Raw genomic sequence first — 25,995 nt, forward strand, 5'->3', positions numbered from 1 at the left:
TTGTATTATTTTCAAATGTTTCCTATCCTGTTCTTATGCTTTTTTTGTTAAACCCTTCTATAGGACTTTAGTAGTCTCTGTTAAATTTCATCTTGTTAGATGTAGTCTGTGCTCAATTTGTCATCCAGTATATTAGGCATCCCTTCCTGTTTCAGGTCATCCATAGCTTCTATGAGTGTGCTGCTATATTCTCATCCATGTCACTGATGGTACCCTGAATTGGCTGGCCAGGGCAGGAGGTAGGGGCAGGCCCCTGGTAGCCACCTCTAGTGGTCCTTGTTCCTCATCAGCTCCCTCTGGGCCAGGTCTTTGACAAGCTTCAATGCTATCATCCAGCCTACATTTCATTTTCTAATCTACAATGTGAATTGTCAAATGCCTTGTTGAAATCTGCATTTGCTATATCTGCAGCATCCTCCTATCTGGTAGTCCTGTAAAAAAAAGAAAAATACTGTATAAATTTGGTGCTATCTTTTCCTTTTCCAACTGGTCACATTAGAGAATTTCACCTAGTGCTGATTAAGCTCAGTGGCCCGTAGTTTTCAACTTCATCTTCTGTCCTGTGAAAATTTAGTACTGCTTGCCCTTTTATGACTTCCAGTACTTTGCTCTTCCCAAAATTTCAGGGGTGTAACTCTTAATGGGTTTTCACTTCTACTGTCTTGCTTAAACCTTACATCTAGGTTGGCAGATGATATGCCTATTTGCTGGATTCTGTAATTCATGCTGCCAAATTTTTGGCAGAGCCAGGATCGCAATCCATATCTGCAGGCTACTTAGGTGGTTGCTTTCCTGCTATATCTCACTTCCGTGTGATATTTAGAAATGCCTTGTAAGCCTGTTTCCCTAGAGAATAGCAAGAGCCCTCAGGTAGAGGCCAAACCTAAAGTTAAGCTTGACAGGTGGAATGTATTTTTTCTTTCCTCTTCAAAAAACTTGTTAGTAAGGCAAAACCAAGTGTATTGTTCACTGCGGTAAAGGTCACTACCTTACAGTCTTTAGTCTATGGAGGAGGAGGTGAAAAGCAGCATATTTATGAAGATTTTGGGGTTTTACTTAAGGCCAGTCTTGCAATGCAGGGCTTGATTAGGGTTAGGCCAAGTTAATGATATAATAGTTTAAGATTGGTGAATAAGATTGGAAGTACAGGGCAGGGTGTAGTGACTCATGCCTGTAATCCCAGCACTTTGGGAGGCCAGGGCAGGAGGATCGCTTGAGCCCAGGAGTTCAAGACCAGCCTGGGCAACATAGACCCCATCTCTTAAAAAAATAGCCAGGCGTGGTGGCGCGCGCCTGTAGTCCCAGCTACTAGGGGCGTAGGGGGTGGGTCAGACAGGAGGATCGCTTGACCCTAGGAATTTGAGGTTGGAGCAAGCTATGACTGTGCCGCTGCACTCTAGCCAGGGCAACAGAGAGTGAGACCATCTCCAAAAAAAGAAAAACCGAAGCACAGAATGACAGAATGTTACCTTCTAGCCTTGGATCATTGGGAGGGTTTCTTAAATTTTCTGAGCTTCAGGTTGCTCATCTGTAAAAGGGTTAGATAAGATTCAGTGAGATAATGTGCGACTCTAGCAGCAGTCTTATTTCAAACGCTAGGCTTTCCGCCATCAGTTCATCCCGCTGCCTGGCCCTCTACCGCGCAAGGGGGGCGGCTCACCGGGAGCCGCGGGTGGGGCGGGATGCTGCGCTGCGCCCCTCGGCCGGCAGAGGCCGCCAGTGCGCCATCGGTCTGGGCGGTGCCCGCCTCCCCACGCAAGGCTGCCCCGGCGGCCGCCTGACCGCCGCCCGCCACCTTCGCGACCTATAGGAGCTCGGGGACATCGCCAGCCTGGAAAAGACTCGTTAGACGCCACGGCCCCTGAAGCGCGGGCGGCGGGCAGCGGGTGCCGCGCTGCCGGGGACGGCGGGCGGCGGGTGGCACGGCCGGGGTCCTCGCGGGTCCTCGGCGGGCCCGGGGGAGGGCCCTCTTTGTGGCTGCAGTTGGCAAGATGGCGCCGGTGGGGGTGGAGAAGAAGCTGCTGCTGGGCCCCAATGGGCCGGCTGTGGCGGCCGCCGGCGACCTGACCAGTGAGGAAGAGGAGGGCCAGAGCCTATGGTGAGGCCGCGGGCGGGCGGCCGGGCCGGGCCGGGGAGGGCATAGTCGGGGCGGGGGGGACCGGCCGCGCTGGGTCGGACCGTCGGACCGACTGGCCGTCGCGGGCCGGGCCATCCCAGACCGGCCCCGGGGCTGACCGCCCTTGCCATTGTCGCGCAGGTCCTCGATTCTGAGCGAAGTGTCCACCCGCGCCAGGTCCAAGCTGCCGTCCGGCAAGAACATCCTGGTCTTCGGTGAGCGCCAGCGGCGGGGCGTTGCCCCAGGGCGCTGGGGTGGGCGAGGCGGGCGCCCCTCCCGGAGGCCCCAGCGTCCCCCTTTCCTGCCCTGCCGGCTCGCAACCCGCTCGGCCTGGGAGGGCCCTGTAGACCCTGGCTTGGCAGCCTGAGGTTGGAGTGGTTGTCGGCACATTCCTTCAGTCAGTTGGCCGCGACATCACCCTTGCTTCCAACGTCCCTGACTCCCTGCGTCTGTAGCCTCCACAGTTACCAAATTGAGGTCGCTGAGAGGGTAGTGAATAGATGAGAAAGTTAGGTGGAGAAGACGGGAGAATGTGCTGCTCTGGGCTCGGAGCTGTGGGGAGATGCCACGGGAGCGTTCCTTGATCCTCATGAGCATTGCACAGTTGGAGGTTTTAGGGACTTTGCACAAGAACGGCAGGCCTGGGAGTCAGCATCCTGGGAGTCAGCATCGGGGACTTTTCCTGCATTGCTCTAACCCTTACTGCTAGATTACCTGAGTCGGCTCTCTTAATGTCTCTGGCCTCAGTTTCCTCTCATACAAGTGAGGGAATTTGTGTACATTCACACAGCAAACCGATTTGTTGAGTGGGACCTGTGGGCTGTGCACTGGGATAGCACAGACATCCCTTAGACACTACACAAGAATCTCGGTCTAGTGGGAGACGGAGTGGTGGTGATTGCACTACACCATGCCAGGCATGGGGAGATTATTGTGGGAGCATCACACTGCTTGGAGCTGTTGAAAGAGGGTAATTGAGGGGTTGGGTGTTTTGAAGCATAAGTGTCAACATGAAAGGGCACAGAGGTAACAAGAGTGTGGTGTTTGGAAACTGCTAGAAGCTCCTTGTGATTGGTAAGTCGGGCAGATTGTGAAAGGCTAAGGAGTTAATGCTTTTTCTTGAAGGCTTCTGATGCTCAAGGGCCTTTTGTCTCACCTCCATTCCGCAGTCCTCGTGGGAATCGCTGCCTTGGGGTTTTCCTCCTGTTTTTGGAGAGAGTATATGGTCTTTCTTAAGTGATGACGGTTGTGGTAGGTAATAGAGAACCCTTGGAAGCGGGGGATCAGGTTCACCAGATCCGTGTTTTAGATAGACAACTGGCTGCAGAGTGACAGGTAACTCAAAATGAGCAGACACTGAAGTCAGGCTGACAAGTGCTCACCCTGGTCCAGATGGGATGCGGAGAACCTGAATAAGGTAGTGACATTGGGGGTGGTGAAGGGGGTCTTTGATCTGTGGACTGCCTTTCAATTCTCATGTTTTGTAATTACATGTTATTAAATGCCAGGAATGCCTAGTGATATTTGTTGATAGTGGTTCTCCTTGATGTTTAGGGATTTGGTGGGGCAGTGTTAGTTGGGTGGAGGGAGATGAGGAAGCACTTGATAATTACTGAGATTGTAGTTAAGAGTTTTGTTTAGGTCTGTAATTATTTACTTCGGTCTCCCAGCCTTCAGAATGCTGTATGAAGGAGATGTACTAAAGTAGAAAATGAATAACTTCCATTCTTTATGATTGTCGGGGAGGATCAGACTTTTTAAGTTCATAGTTCCTGGACTTTGAGGTTAGTTGTACTTCTTACTTTTCTTGTGCTAAAAGTTTATTTTTTGAGAAACGCCATCTTTGGCTTTCACTTTTCCAAATGTGTGTCATATAAATTGTAGATAGGGCCTGTGGACCAGCCTGTTCCTTCCCTTATGAAGTAAGAATAACTGCAGTAGAATGTCATTTTATTTTTTCTATTTATATATATAGACATAGTCCATTCTGTTATCCTGGGTAGAGTGCAGTGGCATTGTAGCTCACTGCAACCTCAGACTCCTGGGCTCAAGTGATCTTCCTGCCTCAGCCTCCTGAGTAGCTGGGACTACAGGCATGTATCATGAAGCCTGGCTAATTTTTCTATTTTTAGTAGAGATGGGGTCTCACTTTTGCTCAGGCTGGTCTTGAACTCCTGAGCTCAAGCAGTCCTCCCACCTCAGCCTCCCAGAGTGCTAGGATTACAGGCGTGAGCCACAGGGCCCAGCCTAGAATGTCATTTTAGATCTTGGAATTTGCTGCCTTTACCACCTCCCCACCGTCCCCCTTCGTCCCCCCTCCCCACACCGTCAACCACCCTTCCAGCAAGGTCTGCTTTGTTTATGAAAGCAGGTGAGACCTCAGCAGCAGGGTTTGCATGACGTTTTTAGTTGTTCCTTGTCATTGCAAATGACTCCCCAACCTAGCCCAGAATAAACAATGCACCTTTGTCTTGCTAACATCATCTGTAGGTGAAGATGGTTCTGGTAAAACAACCCTCATGACTAAACTACAAGGAGCTGAGCATGGCAAAAAAGGAAGAGGCCTCGAGTATCTCTACCTCAGTGTCCATGATGAGGACCGAGATGGTGAGTGAAACATTGATCCATGATAATGGGACAGACGTGTGCAGGACTCTGACTCCTTGCTGCAGCCCCTGCAACATGACCAGGCATTCTAAGTTTTGTGTTTAGTTCTAAGAGAATTAGTCACAGGGAATAGATGAAGTGTGTGTCTTCTGCAAGACTTCACCCACTTTCCTTTATGGAGTATGTTAGCAAAAATGGAGCATCAAACTGTCAGCAGCTGTTCTCACTAGCCTGCACTTAAAAGGAATACTGAAGGTAAAGTTTCACATAAATGTAAAGGTAGTGAGAAAGATTTTTTTTAAGATGGGGTCTTGCTATGTTGCCCAGGCTGGTCTTGAATTCCTGGGCTCAGCTGATCTTCCTGCCTTAGCCTCCTGAGTAATTGGTATTATGGGCCCAGTAAGAAAGATTTTTATAAGCTCTGTTTTCTATAAAAGAAATGCTTGGCAGACTGATCTGGGTATCACTGTTGCTCTGTCTGGTTCTAGTGGAGAATCTGAAATTGGTGTGGTTCAGAGTGTGATGACAGTTTAACATATGTTCACAGGAGAGTTTCCTGAGTTTCTTTGTGACAATTTAGAAATGCTAATTTCCTGTGTTTCTTCTGGTAGAGAGAGTAGAGGCTCAGGGATAAAAATGTTCTTTAATTCCTCATTTCTAAAATAGGGGTAATAATAGTTTCTACCCAGTTAGGATGATTAAAAGCACTTGGTAGCCAGGTGCAGTGCTATGTACATTTAATCCCAGCTACTCGGCAGGCTGAGGTAGGAGGATTGCTTGATTCCAGGAATTGGAGACCAGCCTGGGCAATATGCAGGGAGACCCCATCTCTAAATAAATAAATAAATAAATACATGGTAAACACTCTTTTTAAGGGTTACATATAATTTAAAACTTTTTTTTTATAATTGTGACTTGGATTGAAGTAAAAGGTTTGTTAACAACTACTCAGTAATGCCTCCTTTATAATCTTTTAGGTTTTATGTTAGAACTTTTGAATGACTAAAATAAATAATTATTGGTGCCTGGGTCTTTTTTTATTTGTAGGTAAGTTATCTGTATAGTCTGAAGATGAAGTATATTTGTTAAATTACTTTCTTTATATTTGCCTTTACTCACTTAAACAATAAAGATCATGATGATGATTATATAAGGGAGGCTAATCCTGTTGCCTTTGGTCCCTCATTTCCTTATTGCTAAAATGAAGTTGCTGGACTAAGGTCCTTTCTAGCACTTTAATTCTGCGGTCTCCAGGAGCTGTTTAGTAGAGAGTGTGGGTAAGGGTCTCTTTTAAAACCTGGAAACTGGCTGGGCACAGTGGCTCATGGCTGTAATCCTAGCACTCTGGGAGGCCAAGGCGGGAGGATTGCTTGGGCTCAGGAGTTCAAGACCAGGCTGAGCAAGAATGAGACCCTATTTCTAAGGGGGAAAAAAAAACCAAAAAAAATGTAAGACTCTGAAGCCCAGCATCTCTAAATCCTAGAATGCCTGGTCAGTCCTGACACCTGCAATGACAAGAATTTCTTCCTCAAGTTTAAAAAAAAAAAAAAGCCTGGAAACCTACACCGTATTAATGTTAATTTAGCAGTCATCTTAGAATCCTTGGGATTTTATTCCTGCTCCCCTCACTTCCTTTGTCTTGCTGAACTTCCCTGAAGGATGTGAAAGTGAGGGCAGGAGGTAGACCCAGTGCTAAGGGCTCTGTCTTCTGTAAGGACAGGGGTATTTAGGTACCCATCTAGGCCCACTGAGTCTGTGCATGTAGGGCTGGGACTCAGGGGCTCCCGAACCAGGCCTGGAAGACCTCATAGGTCTATGTCTTTTGCTTCCTGTCTTTGTTGGGCAGCATGGTTATTGTGGAAAGAGCTTGGGCTTCGGAGCCAGACAGGACTGGTTCAGAATGTCATTCCTGTAATTGGTGGTTGTGTGATCTCAGGTAACTGACTTAACCATTCTGCACTTGAGTTTCCTCAGTTGTGTAGAATGGGGTAACAGTGCCTGTATTGCAGGTTGTCAGAATGAGAGATAGTGTGTGTCAAGTGTAACAGTGCTGGAGATACAGTGATAGCTCTAGTACTCTTTTGTTTCTTTTGAAAGTACAAAACATGGTTAGATAATTCTGTGAAACTCTGTAGTCTCTTTTGTTTCAAGATGGCATAAGCATATTTCATGCCAAAGCATCGTGTTAACCATATTTACTTGTCTTTGAGTTGAAGTACATGCTAACTTCTATTTCAGATTCCTTTAGGTTTACCTTAAAAACTTCTTGGTCTCTGCATTTATAGGATTTTTTTTTTTTTAAAGCCGCCTACTTGTGAGTTCCTGTTTGATGGAAGAGTTGTCCTTATCTGTGGTTAATTATATATCTTTCAGCCCTAGCCTTTTTTACTGTGGTGTGACTGGGTTATAAATATACACCTTCACTTTGCAGGCGATCACCCAGGTAGAGAAAATAGTATCTGGCTTGTACCTGGTTTGTAGTGAGACATGACATGTCAAAAGACCTCTGCCTCCAGGATTGGGGGCATCTGTCCCATGCTACATGTGGTGTGTATAATCTCTGAGCACATGGGTGAGTTATGTGTAGTGGGCAGTGGGGAGAGAAGCTGAAAAAAGGAACCATGTCTGCTGATGGGTAGGCATTAAAACCCACAGACTTTGGGTACAGAGCAGTATTTTTGAGGATGCTCATAGAACCCAAACTAAAATGACTGTCTAAAATATATTAGAGTTTGAAAGTATAGCTAGCTTTAGATTCCTTATATTTTTAACATAAAGTCATGAATATAATTTTTATAGCATGTTAATGAATTGATTAGACAAAAAAGGTAGCTAATGGAAGATAGATTTTAAAGTACAGTTGGAATTATTGGAAAGGAATGAAATGATATTTTTGATGATAGGAGTTTTCTCTCAAAGATACTTTAAAAAAATAGTTCTCAAAGATGTCTAAAAATTTCTAAAAATATATTATCAATTTCGAGAATGATCTTCCACATTTAAATCATCCAGGTATGATTTTGGTGCCACATGTTTCATTAAATATTAGTACTTGCACATCTGTGTGAATGTGTTTTAACATTTTGTTATAGAAAACAAAAAATATGTACTTAGTCCCACAGGCTTAGTGGTTGGAAAAAAAAAGAAAAAAATGTATACAAAGTAGAGAGACTAGTGCTATGAGCCACAGTGTATCTGTCACCTAGCTTCAGCTACTACCAGTTCTTGGTCAATTTTATTTCAACTATACTCTCACCCTTTATTCCCTTTACTCCCACTGGGTATTCAGACATCATGTCATTTCATTTATGAATACTTCTGTAAGTATGTCTAAAAAATAAGGATTTTTAAAAAACATAACCACGTTATTATTGTAACAAAAATAACTAGTTCCTTAATATCATTAGGCATCTATCTAGTAATTCTTATCTCAATTTATATAAGTAATGATTTTATCTTGACATTTAAATACAAAGGTCCTGTCTCTTTGGCACCATTCGTAGTATGTGAACACATTGTTTAGTGTGACTGACACAAGATGGGCTTGTTTAAACACAGGCTCTTTGGCATAGCCCACAGCCTCACAGATTGCTTATATCTTAGGACAATGGATTATTTAGATTGTGGCACAGTTGACCAGTAAACATTAGGTCTTTTTGGTTTTTATTGAAAACTTAGATGTCCTCACTCTTTACTTCTTAGACATTGCTGAAATCTTTTTAGATGTAGACACTTGAAATATTATGGTAGTTTTTAAATTTTAAAGTCTAGATAATTCATCAGGGTCAAGAATTGCTGTCCACTGAGCATTTGGGGCCTTTTTGGTTTAGATTTCTAAATTTTACAATCTGTCTGGTCGAGGTGGCTTGCACCTGTAATCCCAGCTACTCAAGAGGCTGAGGTGGAATGATCTCTTGAGACCAGGAGTTTGAGATCCGCCTGGGCAATATAGTGAGACCCCTGTCTCTAAAAAAAAAAAGAAAAAATTAGCCAGATATGGTGGCATGCACTTTTAGTACCAGCTACTCGGGATACTAAGGTGGGAGGATTGCTTGAGTGCAGGAGTTCAAGGCTGCAATGAGCTATGATCATGGCATTGCACTCCAGCCTGGGTGGCAGAGCAAGACCTCATCTCCAAATCAATAAATTTTGCATTCTGTGTAAATTCATGGGTATCACCTTCAAGATCTTCCTAATGTGTCTGTTATAGCTGTGCTGATGGTTTTTTGACAGGTGATAACATTCTTTTCTCATTTCTTTTCTCAGATCACACGCGTTGCAACGTGTGGATTTTGGATGGAGACTTGTACCACAAAGGCCTGCTGAAGTTTGCAGTTTCTGCTGAATCCTTGCCAGAGACCCTGGTCATTTTTGTTGCAGACATGTCTAGACCTTGGACGGTGATGGAATCTCTACAGAAATGGGCTAGTGTTTTACGTGAGCACATTGATAAAATGAAAATTCCACCAGAAGAAATGAGGGAGCTGGAACGGAAATGTAAGTAAAATAGAATTTTCTTTGCTTTTCTGTTTTATCACAACCTTGCTTGGCTTGTAAAATAGAATTTTCTTCATTGGAAAATTCACCAGTCTCTTTGGATGGTTCTAACTACCTTCCTTTTCACAGTCAAGAGGTTTCCCTTGTGTGGTGTTTGTGTTTTGTGTGCACCATTTATTTCAGATTTGCTCTTATGAATTCAGAGGTCAAAAAATATTCAAAGCAATCTTTAACTCAGGTGTCATAGTTGAAGAAAACGAATCCATATTCCTTGTTATCTTCATTGGTTCCCTTTTAAAATAAGAATTCTTCTTTCCTCAGAATATGATCAGTTCAGTGGGTCTTTATGCTTTTGTGTTACTCTCTATCTGCTGAGTTAGCATCAGAAGGTACGAGGGTTTGCTGTGATCTCTGCAAGGTGAGCCCACTGCCCTATGGACCCTGTTGTTGATAGGCCTAGAGGAAACGCTAAAAAAGAAAGACAAAGCTTTCAGCTCCTACCTCAGTTCATTTTGGAATCCAGCATATATGATTTTGGTTAGAAATAGGAAGGTCATTAAAATGAAAAGGCTATTTTAAGACTAAGGACATCCATGTCCTTTTGAAAACAACTTTCAAATTACAGGAAGTTTGGTGTGTTTTTTTTCCCCCTTAATGTGGTTCAGAAGCCTGTTTTTCCTTTCCCTTGCTTCTGTGCAGTTACATCAGCTTCTGTCCACTTGCCAGGGAAATGGGAGGGGCAGCGGCAGCCGTCTTGGCCAGGGCAGGCTTGGCCCATCCTGGCTTATTTTCACAGGATGACATCACCCCTTCTAGTGAATTAATAAGGGCTTCTGGGGCATGGCACACAGGATCTTGACACTCCCTGGCAGAACATTTCAGAAATTTTGATATGCTTTTTAAATCAAATTTCCTGCCGTCTGTCTTCCTGTCCCATACTTCATCTTGCTTCTGTCCCACATTAGCTAAAACTAACATCTCATTCTTTGGTCTGTTGTGTGCATGTGTGTTTTCCTGCCACTCGCACGTGTGCTACAGTGATTGTTATGCAGCTCAGCTCGTCTGTCTTCAACCACTGACCTTTCTAGATAATGCCTCTTTTTCCCCTGAAATAAAGATCCTAAAGACAACTTCTCAGAATAGTTCTGAGGCTGAAGACCGGTTTTCCATCCACTGCACATACAGCTATGTACCCAGATTAGTGGGTTAATGCGTTGGAGACTTCAGTTCTCTGAACCTGTTTTCTTAGAGTGATAACCTTGTAAAGATTTGTGAAAACAGAAAAAAGAGAGATTGAGCTGAGGATGCTATTTTTTCCCAGATCGAGAAGGTGTCTGCCCTGTACCAGGTATTGTTCTGGGCGCTGAGAATACAGCGGACAGAATGCCTGTGCCTGCTCCTGGTGAGCTTAAGTTTCCATGAGACACTGAATTTATTTTGTGGTCTTAGTCATTGATGTCTGTGTCACTTAGGATTAGATTCAGCGGCATGTGATGAAAAACCCGAGATAAAGATGGCTTGAAAAAGACAGGTTTCTCTCTCCTGTAAGTGGAATTTAGAGCTGAGCAGTTCAGGACTGGAAAACAGCCCTGAGAATACAGCTCAAGGACTCGGGCTCCTTTGTGCATATTGCTTTGTCATTTCTAGGGTGTGGTTCTCTTCCTCCTAACAACTAGAGCTCTAGCCTTCACATCCGTGTGTCAGGCAGCAGGGTGGAGGAAGAGGAAAGAAGGGCTGAGGGACACAGGATTGCTGCCTTTTAAGTTGGCTGGGAAATGTAGTCTTTATCCTGGGTGGCCTTGGTGTTTTAAATGTCAGAGTTCAGTTGGATTATAAGGAGGGCAACTAGCAATCGCCAGAACCTTGTCTATGTCTGGTTGTCTATACTGATTGACTTTTTGAGGGCCTCCCTGCTTTCTCCACCCCTTCTGTGAGGTGTTTGGAATGGGAGTGATGCCCTTGTGTTGCATGTTGGAGGGTGCCTTTGTTATTGCTGGGTTTAGGTTACCTTAAAGCCTTTGGCTATCCTCTTGTCCAGAGGACTGTCACTTTCCAGATTAATTGGACCCTAGGTATTACATTAAATGAGTGAAGGGCTGTTATGTAACCTGGTTTCCATTCCAACACCAGTCTCCAGTCTGCTGATTTTGGAAAGCTGGCCATTCTCTTTAGGGTTAGGTTCTCCAGTGGTCCTGGCTCTGTGGCAGCTGTTTTGGTGCAGGAACCATGAGTGAGAGGGAAAGCAATCCTGAGAGCTGCCAGAAGGTGGTGCTTGTTTGTAGTTAGTCTTGCCTTTCCTGCTTTATGTCTGGGGCTTCCCTTGCTTCCTTATGAGGTCTCTGGGGTCTTCTCTGGCCTGTGGAAACAATCAATGAGGTAGGAGGGAAAAGATGAGAAAGAGGCAGCAGCAGTGCAGGTGGAGTGCCCTGCAGTCTCCTCCCTGTACTCACTCCCGTTCAATGCGGAAGGGAAGCTGCCTGTGGCCCGACGTCCCCTGCTGTGAAATACTGGCCATCCCACTAGCTAGAAAGAAATTGTTCACACTGTTGAATGTATATACCCTAAGGAAAATGCACATTTTACTATCCAAATTTCACAGTCCTTACTTTTTTTAATACTTCCTTTTTCCACTTACTTGTATGTTATACACATTTGTTCTGCCTTCCAAATGGTTTTCTAAAATGCTAAGTTATTTAAAAAAAAATTCCTACCGTTGTTGGACAGCCACAATTAAGTCATTTCTTTGGAGTGTGAATAGTCTAACCCAGGGTTTTCGAACTATTTTCACATCATGGCACACGTAGAATACAGCAGAGCTTGTGTAGCATACTGGGCACTAGAGGTTCACGGAGCAGGCTGCCTGGGCTGCCCATCACACCTCACCTCCCACCATAGCTCAGCTTGCCTGTAACCTGTTGCAGGCTCTGCTCTGTCGGGGGAGCCCCAGTTAAGTGCCTTTTGAGATCTTGGGTGGTTAGAGCTTATCCAGGCAGTTAAGCCATTATATTTTTCATCGATTTGAAGAGTGTTAAAATGCTTTTAAAGAGAAAATGAGAGAATCTTTGATTCCTTTAACAATAACCCTTCAACAACCATGTTAAGTTCTTCTGTTTTTGTCTGAAATGAAGTAAAGATCACTTAAGTGGATTAGAAGTTGTATGAATTAATTAAAGAGAAGTTGCAGACATGAAATATTGCCAAATCTACACATTAGGGCTTAATCAGTTTTCAGTTTGTCTAATATTATATGAAAGACAGTGAGCTCCCATATAACTTCAGAAGCTCATTATAATGATAACCTAAAATCGTTGTAAAGAAGAGCTTATTGTTTTAAAATGTTTGAAACCTGTTTTACGGGTGAAAAGGAGTAGATGCACCTTTCTCTAGGTCCTCTTCAGTCCTGTTATTTGCATTTACTTAGCATGTTTTGGGTAGGAGTAAAAGGCCTTTTGGTTCTTTGGTCTTACTGGGCTTGAAAGGGTACAGCTGCCTGCTTTTTCCTCTGACTCAGAGGAGCTTTAACCATTATGTCCTTGTTCTCTGGCTTAACACGAGAGCCTTGAAGTGCCCACATAAAGGTGCAGATCTATGGGCTTTGTGGTCACTTGGCTTAACTGAGGCATGGACCACTCTGACCTTAAATGCCCTCCTTAGCCGGAGTAATGAATGTTGTGTGCCAAGAAGCAGATGTTGTACCACTGACCCTTTCTTACCTTAAGCAGGAACAACCCATGAACACTGTACATGTGACTAAGGAGTCCCTAAAGATGAGTCTTGAGTCCACAAGAGGGAGGATAAAGAAGAAATGCATCTGGTGCTGGGCAAGTCCAGCCTGGTTACTCAGTGCTGACATACCTCAACCGTGTGGAAATAGGATGCTCTTGAGGAATTCAAGTTGTTTTACTAAGCATTTCTAATGAGGACTCTGATGATTTTTTTAACTTACAGCTATTTCTGACGGTTGCCTGTGTTGAAGTGACACAGTTCAACTATTCAGGTATTTTGAAAATGTCAGATATATAAGAAAAGTGGTTTTTTCATAGTAGGAACATTTAAGCCTTAGAATTTTTTTGAAAACATCTATAGGAGTTGGATGCAATTAAGGATGTTCTGGGGAAAGTCTTGGCTGCTTTGATGTTACAAAGCTCAGACTGAATATGTCAGAATTGGCATTTTGCATCACCATCCCCAGATCCTTAATACTGGAGTTAGGTGCGAGTGGGAATTTTGTCACACATGACTGCTTATGTTTTATGCTTCTTACTGCCTTTTTCAGTGTTCTAAAGCTAATGTGTATTTTTATTTGTGTGTGTATATAATTTTTATTCCTTTTTCCTCTGTAGTTGTAAAAGATTTTCAAGACTATATCGAGCCTGAAGAAGGTTGTCAAGGTTCCCCGCAGAGGAGAGGCCCTCTGACCTCAGGCTCAGATGAAGAAAATGTTGCCCTGCCTCTGGGTGATAACGTGCTGACTCATAACCTGGGGATCCCGGTGTTGGTGGTGTGTACAAAGGTGCGTGCCAGGGAATTATAAGCTTGGCTGGGTTTGGCCAGTGAACGATCACTGTCAGAAAGAAAGTTTGAGAAACTTTGATGAAATTTCTTCCCAAGGGAGAATTAGGCTTATTCGGCATTTATTAAGGTACACTGAATATGTCAGGATAGAAAATATGGTCATTTACTATTGGTGCTGGAAACATGGCATCACTCAGTTTGCTCATGGCCTGGGTTAATCTCTCTGTGAAGCACCGTTGACTTTCAAACTCAGAACTAAAAGCAGTTTTCTTAAGGCTGTGTAAACCGGTTCATCTCATCCAGGGGTGGGGCTGCAGGTTCCCCACCCCTGATTATTCTGGTCCAAACTGATGGTGAAAAAGTAGAATGATGAGGCCGGGCGCGGTGGCTCACGCCTGTAATCCTAGCCCTCTGGGAGGCCGAGGCGGGTGGATGCTCGAGGTCAGGAGTTCAAGACTGGCCTGGGCGAGACCCCCTCTCTACTAAAAATAGAAATAAAAAAATTATCTGGCCAACTAAAAATATATATAGAAAAAATTAGCCGGGCATGGTGGCGCATGTCTGTAGTCCCAGCTACTCGGGAGGCTGAGGCAGTAGGATCACTTAAGCCCAGGAGTTTGAGGTTGCTGTGAGCTAGGCTGACGCCACGGCACTCACTCTAGCCCGGGCAACAAAGTGAGACTCTGTCTCAAAAAAAAAAAAAAGTAGAATGATGAGGTGGGAATAGAAATCAAATTCAGTTATAGAGAAATAAAGTTGTATCTGTTGTGTAAGATAACATTTTGGTTTCCAAAAGTATTTTATTCTGCCCAACTTTAGGATGTGCCATTCTCGTCCTGTTCTTGAGAACAGAGCCCTGTGGCGTAGAGTGCACAGCTGTGTCCCGTGGGCCTGTCTCCTGATGTAACCTTGTTTGATGTTTAGAGCAGCTGTGCGGTGATGAGGCCTATTATATCCCTACTTTACAGATAAAGAAACTAAGGCCCAAGATGAAAGAGAAAAATCTCTACTTCTTTTTTACTCTTCTCTAATTAATGCTTGGACCCTTGACTATGGCTTTCTTCTTTGGAGCTGTGATACTTTATTTCTTAAGAAGATGCTGTTCCCATCTTCAGCAACCACAGGGGCAAAAAGAGGACTCTTTTTCTGTCTTCCCTGCAGTGTGATGCAGTGAGCGTCCTGGAGAAGGAGCATGATTACAGGGATGAGCATTTGGACTTCATCCAGTCGCACCTGCGGAGGTTCTGCCTCCAGTGTATCCTTGGGGGATTGGGTGGGGCCTGGGGCTCAGGCTTCCCTCCAGATGGGGCATCTTCAAAGAGATAAAGTACCTCCTGAACCCAGAATAGTCTTCTGCCAGGCAGAAATTGTATATATCTTTTTACTAGTTTTATATTAACTCGTGCCTACCTTTTTTTTTTTGGTGACAGAGTCTCGCTTAGTTGTTTAGCCAAACAACTAAAAATAAAAAAAATTAACTGGGCATGGTGGTGCGTGCCTGTAGTCCCAGCTACCAGGGAGGCTGAGGCAGGAGGATCGCTTGAGCCCAGGAGTTTGAGGTTGCTGTGAGCTAGGCTGAGGCCACGGCACTCTAGCACAGGCAAGAGAGTGAGACTCTGTCTCAAAAAAAAAAAAAAAAAAGCTAATAATAGTCGGTGCCCTAGTCTCACACCCTGGAGCGGGGGTGAGGGATGGGTTCTTACTGTTTCCTGTGGGCCCATTAGCTTCTTAGCACCCATTTCTCATAAAAAGTGTGTTTAATGATAAACTTGGTCATATTTGAGCATCTGCCTGGGAAGGAATCTGTGTACCTTGATACTGTGAGGGTATTTTCCTGGGCTAGCCTAAGCCATTAACTTGACTTGGGAAGTAGCCTAAGGGACCAAGACAACAGTTCACGTGTTAAAAAAAAGAACTATGTAACCCTCTAGCGTCAGCATGTTTTGTCCTTTTGACTTGGTTCGTCTGCTACAGTTAATATTACCTTTGTAATTTTAAAAATTGTAATAGTTTCTGTTGCTCATGTATTGATCAAAAACTGATGAACTTGTGAGTAGTCCTTCGAGGATTTTGCTTGTATGTGTTTGATTTTGTCTCCTCCTGCAGTGAATTGGTTTTCCTTAAGCAAGTTGATTAGATGGAGCTGCCTTGATTTATACATCAGTGAAGGAAGAGAAAAACCTCGACTTGTTGTTTAAGTATATTGTTCATAAAACTTATGGTTTCCACTTTACCACACCTGCCTTAGTTGTGGAAAAGGATGCCGTTTTTATGTAAGTTGTTTAGAGGTGATGCTTTCAAAGTCTTCTCTTTATGATACATTTGCTTTTTACATTTTACCCTTTTAAGTAAGAATCCTTCTGTCAGTGTCTTATACAGCCGGCTCTTTTGCTGTCTTTGGGTAAAGTGCTTGGGCGGTGCTCACTGGTGACAGATACACCCAGCCTTCCCTCTCTGCTCCTTTCCGGATTATGAGGCATTCTTCCTGAAGGAAGTGAGTGGTGTGGTCAGGGCTTCTGCCTTTCTTCATTGAGCACAAGTTGCCAAAACTTAAGCCAGCCCTTTTGGGCACTTACTGTCAACTCTGGTAAAATGCTGGCTGAGGGGGAAGTATGGGGAATTGTACTTTGGGATCTTGAATGTCTTCTGTTAAAGCATCTGCTTTCTCGGCATCCCTGTTGGCGTGGGCTGTGCCTGTACTGAGTGCTTATTGTGTTTCTGGCATTTCACATTTTGGGAGTCACTGGGGTTGATTCTCCTTGACAAAGACTTGGACACCTGTTTTCCAGAGTTTCTATCTTTCTCTCACTGGAGAATCATAAATGTTGCTGGATGCATAGATGGTGAAGCTGTGGTCTCTGACAAGACTTGTGTTAGCAGATCGATATTCAGGGCTTAGATATCCTCTTGACTTAAAAAAGAATTGTATTTTTTCATTCAGCAAACCTTACTCATCACTGCCTAGGTTCTCCGCTGGACACAGAAATGAATGAATGATATGTGGTCCTTGCACATGGCACTGTAGGGGACACACATACAGCTCAGGAGGGGAAGGGCAGTGATGGGGTAGTGGAGGAAGTGTGGCAGGGAGGACAGAGAGGGGGATGCTGAAGATGAGTGATGTATCCTAGGCAGACTAGAAGTGGGGGTGGGAGGACCAGTCCACTAGAGGCTAGAAGCGTGAAAGCCAGGAGCTGTTAGGGAACTGAGTAGGCTGCCTCCTGCACATTCAAGGCGAGCCTTACCTGGGCTTCTTAAAGACAGCATACCTATAGGCATGGCCTGATTTTAGAGAACTGTCCAGAGCAGTCAGACAGGCACCAAAGGCACAAGCTCAGTGAGTGGTGTGTTCTTGGAACCACTTAGTGCCCAAATCTCATGTGATCGGGAGGAGCAGGGAGATTGGTTGGATTTGGAGGTGGTCTGGAGTAGAGAACCGTCTCACAGCTTCTGAAGGCTGTGTGGGTCATGGCAGTATCTTGATCATGCTCTATCCCTTTGCACCTTTGGTCCTCTTGGTAGTTGCCTATCTGGGGACTGCTAAAGTCAACAAGGCTGTTTGGGTGGAGCGTCCTGGCTAAGCACCCTCTTGGTTGTAGAGCTGTGGAGCAGGAGTCAGATGGAGAATGAGAGGCCCATGAGAACAATCACTTGCCATCTTTCAGAGCTGCTTAAGTTCAGAAGTGTGTCATATAGGACATTTTATGGTTGCTATCTTTAAGAGATTCAGGTGGGAACCCTGGGCTGCAGCTTAACAGAACCTGGGTACCCTCTTACCTTTTGTTATTGAGGTGAGCAGCACCCATGTAGGAGCCACAATGACTCCTTGTGCCCCTTTGGTTTGGGGCCCAGGATAGACACAGGCCCTAGTTGCCCCTTGGCTCCAGGGCACATCTTCCCACACAAGCAAAATTAATGAACCAATCCACAGGATAATCAGTGTTGGTAGAGTTCTCAGAAAAACAAACAACCTATAGGAGGGGAGCCTCCATGCCAAAGCCCAAGAGAAACAGTCCCATCCTGACCTCTGCCCTGTGTCAGAACAGGGCCCCATTGTGTCCTTGCTCTTCCAGGTGGAGTTGTGGGAGAGCTTCCAGTGGGGCAGCATGTGGAGTCAATCAGATTTCATACTGGCTCCTTAAGCCTTGGGGCTATGAACTCAGGATGGAGGAGGACCTGTGTGTTGATAGGATGAGTTATCCTGCAGTGAGTTTTGGGTTATCTACCAAAAGCTGCAAGCCACCCTCAGCAACTACAAACCAGATCTAGTCGGACAACATCTTACCCAGGAGTCCTCTCTAACCCCAAATGTGCCCTGAGTGTGCTGTAAGGCAGTCCTGGGAAAAGCAAGTCAGTCCTCTTTGTCTTTAGACCTGCAGGCTGGGACAATGAAAAGAAAATAGCTATTTTACATGAAAATTTCACAACTGTGAAGCCAGAAGATGCATATGAAGACTTTATTGTGAAACCTCCTGTGAGAAAGGTACCCAAATCAGTCACTTTAAGAGTTCAGGTGTTTTTTTTTTTCTTCTTTAATGTCAAAAAAAAAAAAAAAGAAAGAAAGAAGAGAAAGAAAGAATAGGAGGAAAAGGAGTTTAAGTATTTTTTTAATGGGAAAAGAAACCTATAAAGAAACAGGTCTTACACATTTTACCACTTTGAGGGGAAAAAAGTAACCCAAGAGCCTTTTTGTTGCTCTTTAAATGAGGTCTGGTGTTACGTGAATGCCTCAGGGTGGCGGGGTGGTTGGAGTGCCCACGTGGAGTTGGGTGGTGTTTCCCATTGAGTCCTGCCAGTGCCGCCTCTGACTTACTATTACTAGATCCCTTCACTTGTGTGATCTCCTGTAGACCCTGATCTGGAAGGTGTTGTTTAGAACCTGCCAGACTTAAAAAAATGCCACTTGGCCACATGCCACAGCTGGTTTTGGGAAAAGGTCTGTGCCAGACCATAAAAATGTAACTCTACAGTCTCAGCAGGGATCTCTGAGACCCATGTTGAGGCCTGAGCCCAAGGTTCTCCTTTCAACATGAATTTTGACAGTAGTTGGGAGTGTTCTTGGCTCATGGCCACAAATATGTGTGTTGCTTCACAGCTGGTTCACGACAAAGAGTTGGCAGCAGAGGATGAGCAGGTGTTCCTAATGAAGCAACAGGTAAGAAGACCAGTGAGGGTAGACAGAGGCCTTCTCACGCATGAAATGCCAGTTCCTAGGGCAGGGTTGCGAGTGTCTGCATGTGGGACTCACACAGAGCTGGTAATGGTATAGGGGTTGAGATAGGCTGCCTTCTCATTCACTCCTGTCTCTAAGCTTAGTAGGGGTTGGACCGCTTGCCTGCCTTGCAGTCTTCCTACAGGGATAGGCTTAGTATCTGTTTTAGTGCTCTTTCCCTGGAAAGGCAGGTTTTACCTTGCTTCCATTATTTCATATAGTCCTACACAGCCCGTGCAGGTAGCGCCCATTTTGCAGGTGAGGAGAATAACTTCCCCAGCTGACAGTTCAGAATGCCAACCCCATCTGACATTTTTCTTTCGCCTGGACTATTGTAGACCTGTCATGGGTCTGGCTGATTTACAGGCAGGTCAGCAGGGGGTTTTGGCAGTTCTTTTTTCAACTATTCCTCCTTTCTGTGCTCTGCTTGCTTCCTTAGCTTCAAAACTGGTTACTTAGAGTATTTTTTTCACCATATACCAAATTGCTTAATTTAAGTTTTTTTGCATTTATAATGTAAAACATAGGAGTTGGTGGTTGTTAATGGTGCCCTCTAGTGGAATACTTGGAGTAAGTTTTTCTCCAGACCTTCAGTGCACTCTGCAGGCCTTGGTTAATGGCCAGTTTGTCCCTCTCTTTGCAGTCACTCCTTGCCAAGCAGCCAGCCACGCCCACGAGAGCCTCCGTGAGTACCTTACCCTAAACAGAGGGTGAAGGCCCAGTGTTGTGGGTGTCTTCCAACTTTATACCATTATTTGTGAGAGCTTATAATTGTGTGGGCTTTCATATTTTCAAAGGGAATTTGGTTTCTCTAAAGGCCCATGGCCAGGAACATAGTAGAAACTCATAGTAGAAACTCAGGAAATGTCTGATGAAGGAATGTAACTGGGAATTAGAGTGAGCTGTCGTTGTCGTTATCTTGATATCTTTCTCTCAGGAGAAACAGATCTAGAAAGGGCCTGAGCTGAGAGCAAACTTCCGGTCCTGCACTGTAGCCTGTGAAAAATATCCTGCAGAAGCATGTCTTCATTTTTGGAATATGTACTTGTTATTTTTATGCCTGTGTGTGACCTGAGCTGGTTTCGGACTTAGGAATCCCCTGCAAGAGGACCCTCTGGCTCTCCAAGGACCCAGGGCCGGGGTGGGCCCGCTACTGTGCCTAGCGCCTCTCCAGGCACATCAGTAAAGAAGCCGGACCCAAACATCAAAAGTAGGTATCATGAGTCTGTGGGGAGGAGTTCAGTCCTAGGCCTGAGCCATGCCGGGGCCGAGTGGCCAAGGCTGTAAGTAAGGTAGAGACCCATGAAAGCTGTGCTGTGCTCTTCCCCAGTAAGAGCTGCTTTCCACTTCTCCTCTTCCAAAGGCAGGAGGTTCGTGGTTGGTAGAGACCAGGGCCTGTGTGCTTGTTGGAATCAGTGGCCCGTGCGCCTGGCTTTTTGTGAGACCTCAGTTTGGCCCTGCAGATTCCTTCAGAGAAGAATACAAAATAGGAAGTCACTTAAAAATGTGTATTTTGAATCCTTTGTCTTGTTTCTCATCATGTTTATATTATAAACTACTACGTTATTACTATTTATGAAGTGTGGGATTTTTTTCCCCCTTCACTTTTCTTGTCAAGCTCAATTACTTATTTAGCCATTATCCCAGTGGCTTAGTGATACCCAAAGATATTGGCCACAACAAAACAGTCAAAACAAAGTTTTATGTAGTTTTTAGTTATTCGATGAGTGTCTTCTATTCAGGATGTGAGCTTTTCACAGCAGGTTTGGAGTGTTAAGGGCTCATACAACTTTGAAAAGCACTGCCTCATGGACAGGGAGATGATGTAGATCTATTCTGCCCCCCAGTAGGTGGGGAATGTAAACATGTTTCCACTTGGTAATCATGCTAACACATAATTAGCCTCTGCAGTAGCCATGTATAAGGATGCATAGTAACTGAATATTATTATCCTATGTCAGTATCTTAAGAAAATGATATACACAAATGGCTCATTCCAAGCTGAGAACAAGGGGGTATTTTTGTTAATAATTAAGTCATCCAGTTTGTGTGATACTTTTTTTTCCTGAATATTTCCTTAGATAATGCCGCAAGTGAAGGGGTGTTGGCCAGCTTCTTCAACAGTCTGTTGAGTAAAAAGACAGGCTCTCCTGGAAGTCCTGGTGCTGGTGGGGTACAGAGCACAGCCAAGAAGTCAGGTACAGAAGGGCCCTCAGGGACCTGTGACTCTTGTGGTTGAGCAGTGCTGGAAGGATGTGGAGGCACATAGGAATGTCTGCCTTCACCTGACCCACAGACCCTGGGCTTTCTGAATAGTCAAGGAAGCAGACCTTCACTTTATACTGAGCAGACTGCCATGCTTTCCGTGGGATTACCATATCACCACGCAGGTTTGCTTGGCACATTTAAAGTGGGATTTATGTACATTTGGGTTCTCGGGAACTGGCTGTTGGGTGAGTTCAGGTAAAGGCTAAACTATACACATGGCCCTGGTGTAGAAGCTCTCTCCATTGGAGTTCATGGTCCATAGAGAGTGTACCATTGACATTTTATTAATTAATTTTCTGTGATGCTATAAGGATTTTTGTTTATTCCACTGTCCCCAATCTTGCTGTGAGTTGGAGCCTATGACCCGTCGCTGTCTCCCTGGAGGGTCATTGTCTCCTCCTCCATCATGTTCCCCTCCTTGTCTCACACACACCCCTCTCTGTGGTGGCCACCCACCTGTCCTTGGAGGTCTCTGAAACAAAATAACCAAGTTCCATGAGAATTACACATTCTCCCAGGCAGCTGGAGGACATTTTAAAAGGGTCTTTGCTTTCAATTTTCCATTGGCTGTAAGGTATGTTAATACAGTGTTTTCCCTAATTGATGTTTCCAGGGCAACGGAGACCCTCAGGAGATCACTCCATCCTTGGGGCAGCCTGGGCTTCCAGTGGCTCTAGAGTTCTTAAAGTCTCAGAGTCTGGTCTGGTAGCCCAGGCTGTGGGCTGGTATTATTCCCTGATGGGAAATAGGGGTCCACTGCCAGGCCTCAGTTAGTGGTTTGACAGCAGAAAAGTAGGAGTGCTGACTTTGTGCAGGATTGAACTTATCTGGCTATATTCTTTTTTTTTTTTTTTTTTGAGACAGAATCTCACTCTGTTACCCAGGCTAGAGTGCCGGGGCATCAGCCTAGCTCACAGCAACCTCAAACTCCTGGGCTCAAGCAATCCTCCTGCCTCAGCCTCCCGAGTAGCTGGGACTACAGGCATGCGCCACCATGCCCGGCTAATTTTTTCTATATATTTTTAGTTGTTCAGCTAATTTCTTTCTATTTTTAGTAGAGACGGGGTCTCGCTCTTGCTCAGGCTGGTCTCAAACTCCTGAGCTCAAATGATCCACCTGCCTCGGCCTCCTAGAGTGCTAGGATTACAGGCGTGAGCCACCATGCCCGTCCTGGCTATATTCTTATATTCTTATTGAAACACGATGTTTCCAGGCTATCCATGTGAGTCAGTCTAGAGTGTTGTATTAATAATTAGAAACAAAACCTAAACACTTGTCTGGGGCAAAGAAAATAGTTTGCTGCATTGTTGAAACTCAGGTACCACCTCTAGGAAGATGGTGGTAAGAGTGCACAGGAGTTGGGGGTTGGTGGTTGGGTGGTTAGAAGGTTTCCAGAAAGGTCCTTGTGTTTGGCACAAAGGCATACCCTGTCAGGCAGTAGTCATGTAGTTGGGGAAACAATGACTTGTGACATTTGGAATTAAGAAGGGCTGCATTAGGGTCTATCTCCTTATGGCAATGAAGATAGGCTTTTCTCATTCCTATTGAGGGTCCTGTCATCAAATGATTAGAGAAGTATGTATAATTTTAAATTCTCCCTTTAAAAAACTGTTTTCTGAGCTGAGTGTGGTGGCTTATGCCTGTAATGCCAGCACTTTAGCTGAGGTGGGAGGATCACTTGAGGCCAGGAGTTCAAGACCAGCCTGGGCAACATAATGAGACCCCATCTTTAAAAATAAAAAAAGGAAAAAAAAGTTGTCTTCTGTTCTCACATCACTGCTTTGCTTTTTGTTTTTGTTTTTTTTAGGGCAAAAGACTGTGTTGTCAAATGTTCAGGAAGAACTGGATAGAATGACTCGAAAACCAGACTCCATGGTAACAAACTCTTCAACAGAAAATGAAGCCTGACCCTCCTTAAAAAGTGCATATGTCCAATGACCAAATAACTATGTATATTGATCTGCTAAGACCAGGATTTTTCTGATATGGCACATGCTATCAGTTTTTGGGGGCAGGGGAGATGAACTTAAAACAAAAAACTTCATTGGCTTGTCCAAGTGTGAAATGCACATTTAGGAAGGTTACATGTCAGACCCCTTTGTTAAGGATAACCCTTGGACTCTTGGGCATATGGCTCTCTCGAGGGAGGCAAGTACAGCTGGGCTTCTTGTGGAGGGGAAGGTAGAGCGAGAGAAAGAGGGCCCACTTTCTATCAAGGTGGAGCAAATGAGACTGGGAAATCATTGATCAGATGGTGGTTAGTCTGACCAGTTTCGTGTTAGCAAATTCACTTGTTCTTGGGAAGCAGATTAAATAGCTGAAAGTCCAGGAAAGAGAAAGACTGAAGGGAGGAATGAGAGAAGTGATGGTGGGGAAGCTGAACGTTGAGGGAGGTGGAGGAAGGAGAAGATGAGCAGTGTTAGTAAAAACTGTGTGTTCAGTAGAAGTTGAAAAATCATTGTTTAAGACTTAAAATTAGAAGCATTTCCAAACTAAACACGAAACAAAATGGGAATTAGACTTGTTCAGAATGCATCTTTAACTTATAAGAAAGATGTGTTGATTGTGGGGCTCCTGAGTCAGGTGGAGCCGACCCAGGGGCGGGAACAAGGGCAGCTGCCCAGGACCCACATGCTTGGCCCAGGCTCTGTCCTCATGGGAGGTGCTGGGCTCCATGTATGGGGCAGACAGTCACTGTGGGGTAGGTTCAAAGTCAGCAGTTACAAAATTAGTTTACTTTGAATTGTGTTTTTTTAAATAGCTCCTGTTTTGCTTTGTTTTTTTAAATTAAATTTTTTTTTTTTTTTTTTACTACCACAGACTGGCCTACTAATAGAAAATGGGTAATTGACCTCTCATTTTGCCATAATGCAATGTGGTACAGAAAGTTTGGGGGAGGTTTTTAATGTGATTGCACTCTGGTTAATTGGCTTGCACCAGTCCCTGCCTTACAGTCCGTGGAAATCTTCACAGAGTTCCAGTGATTCAGGAGGGTCTTGTCCTAGCTCCCTGGTCTGATCATGCTATCAGATGGACAAATAAGTGTGAATGTTTTATATTGAAAATGGAAATGACACATTTCTCTTAAGTGTTTTTCATAAAATGTAGTGGTCTTTTTTTTTCTTACGGAAATAAGAGTTTCGGGTGTCTCCCCACTTAGGGCATATTCATGCACGTTGTCATGTCACACCACGATCCTGGAAATGACTTCTGTGGATTTGAAATGGCACTTTTAATTTTATATATGACACAGAGCATTTAAATGCAAACACTACCATGAAGTTAATGTATAAAATTTTGTTGTCAAACCAAGGGAAAAAAACCACAGTTCACTATGTGGAGTTTACTTTTTTATATGAATGTTTGTTGTACTGTGTCGAGCATAACTTCCCTAATGTCATTACTTTTACATACCAGATTTGACTGACCACTAACATAGTACTGGGCATAACTTAAATCTATCTCCTTTGTTGTATAACAAGACTCTTAAGACTGTCTTGAATTGCTTTAGCAAAGGTCTGAACACTGTTGAGGAGAAAGCTAAGTATTTACTTGCCTTTCTGACAAACAAAAACATGTTTCTTGTGCCAGTTTTGTTGAAATACACTATTTTTTCCTTTTTTAATTCAGTTTTTGTTTTAAACAAATGTATTGTGGCTTCCAATTACCAGGTTGTCTAGGTAATGACAGTCAACTGACCGTGGAATGAGAGTCGTGGTGTAGTGACCAATAGATGTCATCATACAGCTTGTGGCCACACTAAAGGTGGCGTCATTTAATCCCTCTCTAGCAGCTGGGGCAAAATGAGCAACCTCAGAAACAAGAAGGAATTCTTGGAAAGGCACATGCCTAAGAGGGATACGGTGTGATTTTAAATTCTAATGCAAAATTTTAATTTTTGTTTATTTTTATCATTTGAACTGATAAGCACTTTTTGTGTCAATATAAAATGTACTAAAACTGATGAAATGCTAAGACACCTGTCTTGTGAAGGAAGGTTTCTTGGAGACCACTTTTATCTTCTCATGACAAGTAGATGCTCCTAGTATCAGAAGAAACTGATACATAGTGTCATGTACTCAGTGGTTGCCAAAGTCTACCAGCTTTGGGGAGCTACAGGGTTCTTTTTGGGGGGTGGGAGGAGGGGAGATGATTTGTGTTATTTTGGGGCTTTCAAGCATTGGAACCAAAGGCCAAATAATGAACAGCCTTTACTTTTTAAAGTAAAATCCATTTTATTTACAGAACACACTTATATGGTAGACTGTTAAAGACAATTTTATGACTATTTATACACATTATAGTGGTTACATCTGCTGTTTGTCTTTAAAACAAAAAAATCAAAGAAAAATAAGCCCAGCCTTGAAGATGTGGCCCAGATAAAGGCCATGAATTGGTCTTTCCTAAAATTGCAACAGGTATGCTGCTAGAGTATTTTATTTTGTTTGCACTTTTGATTGGCATTTTAAAATCAGTGTTTAAACTGAAGACATTGTCGTGTTTTATTAATTTAATGAAGTTGAAAGTGACTGCTCTGTACATCATGACCTTAACAATGTTGATGCTGTAAGTGAAAGTTCACTGTCGTCTATATACTAAGTTTATTGGTGTTTTTAACTTAAAATTAGGACTGCAGATTATCCCCCACCAGCCTTAGTCCAGGGGTGTGGCTCTATCTGGGTGCAGTATGCAGTCATGTGGAACCTTGCTTTCTAGTGCTGGAAAAAAAAGATGTCTCTAATTACTGGCTTCAATAAACACGAATCCAGACTGCTTACAA

General features: G+C 44.0%; 1 protein-coding gene across 1 annotated transcript; it reads left to right on the forward strand.

Annotated features, from left to right (window-relative positions):
* Positions 1-1,908: 1,908 nt before the first annotated feature.
* Positions 1,909-25,995, forward strand: DYNC1LI2 (dynein cytoplasmic 1 light intermediate chain 2). The gene is made up of 13 exons (XM_045534006.1): positions 1,909-2,098; positions 2,258-2,331; positions 4,607-4,723; positions 8,990-9,220; positions 13,564-13,733; positions 14,897-14,990; positions 15,873-16,008; positions 18,107-18,218; positions 18,831-18,890; positions 19,591-19,632; positions 20,040-20,157; positions 21,029-21,145; positions 23,023-25,995. Exons 1-13 carry the CDS (start codon positions 1,992-1,994, stop codon positions 23,121-23,123), a joined length of 1,479 nt encoding a protein of 492 aa, XP_045389962.1. The 5' UTR covers positions 1,909-1,991; the 3' UTR covers positions 23,124-25,995.

Source organism: Lemur catta, chromosome 20 (assembly GCF_020740605.2).
Source record: "Lemur catta isolate mLemCat1 chromosome 20, mLemCat1.pri, whole genome shotgun sequence".
Classification (NCBI taxonomy): Eukaryota; Metazoa; Chordata; class Mammalia; order Primates; family Lemuridae; genus Lemur; species Lemur catta.

Coding starts and splice junctions, on each gene's coding strand:
- DYNC1LI2 (XM_045534006.1), top strand. CDS start 1,992: ATGGCGCCGGTGGGGGTGGAGAAGAAGCTGCTGCTGGGCCCCAATGGG. Junction 9,221..13,563: donor GAGGGAGCTGGAACGGAAAT/GTAAGTAAAATA, acceptor TTTCCTCTGTAG/TTGTAAAAGATTTTCAAGAC. Junction 21,146..23,022: donor GAGCACAGCCAAGAAGTCAG/GTACAGAAGGGC, acceptor TGTTTTTTTTAG/GGCAAAAGACTGTGTTGTCA.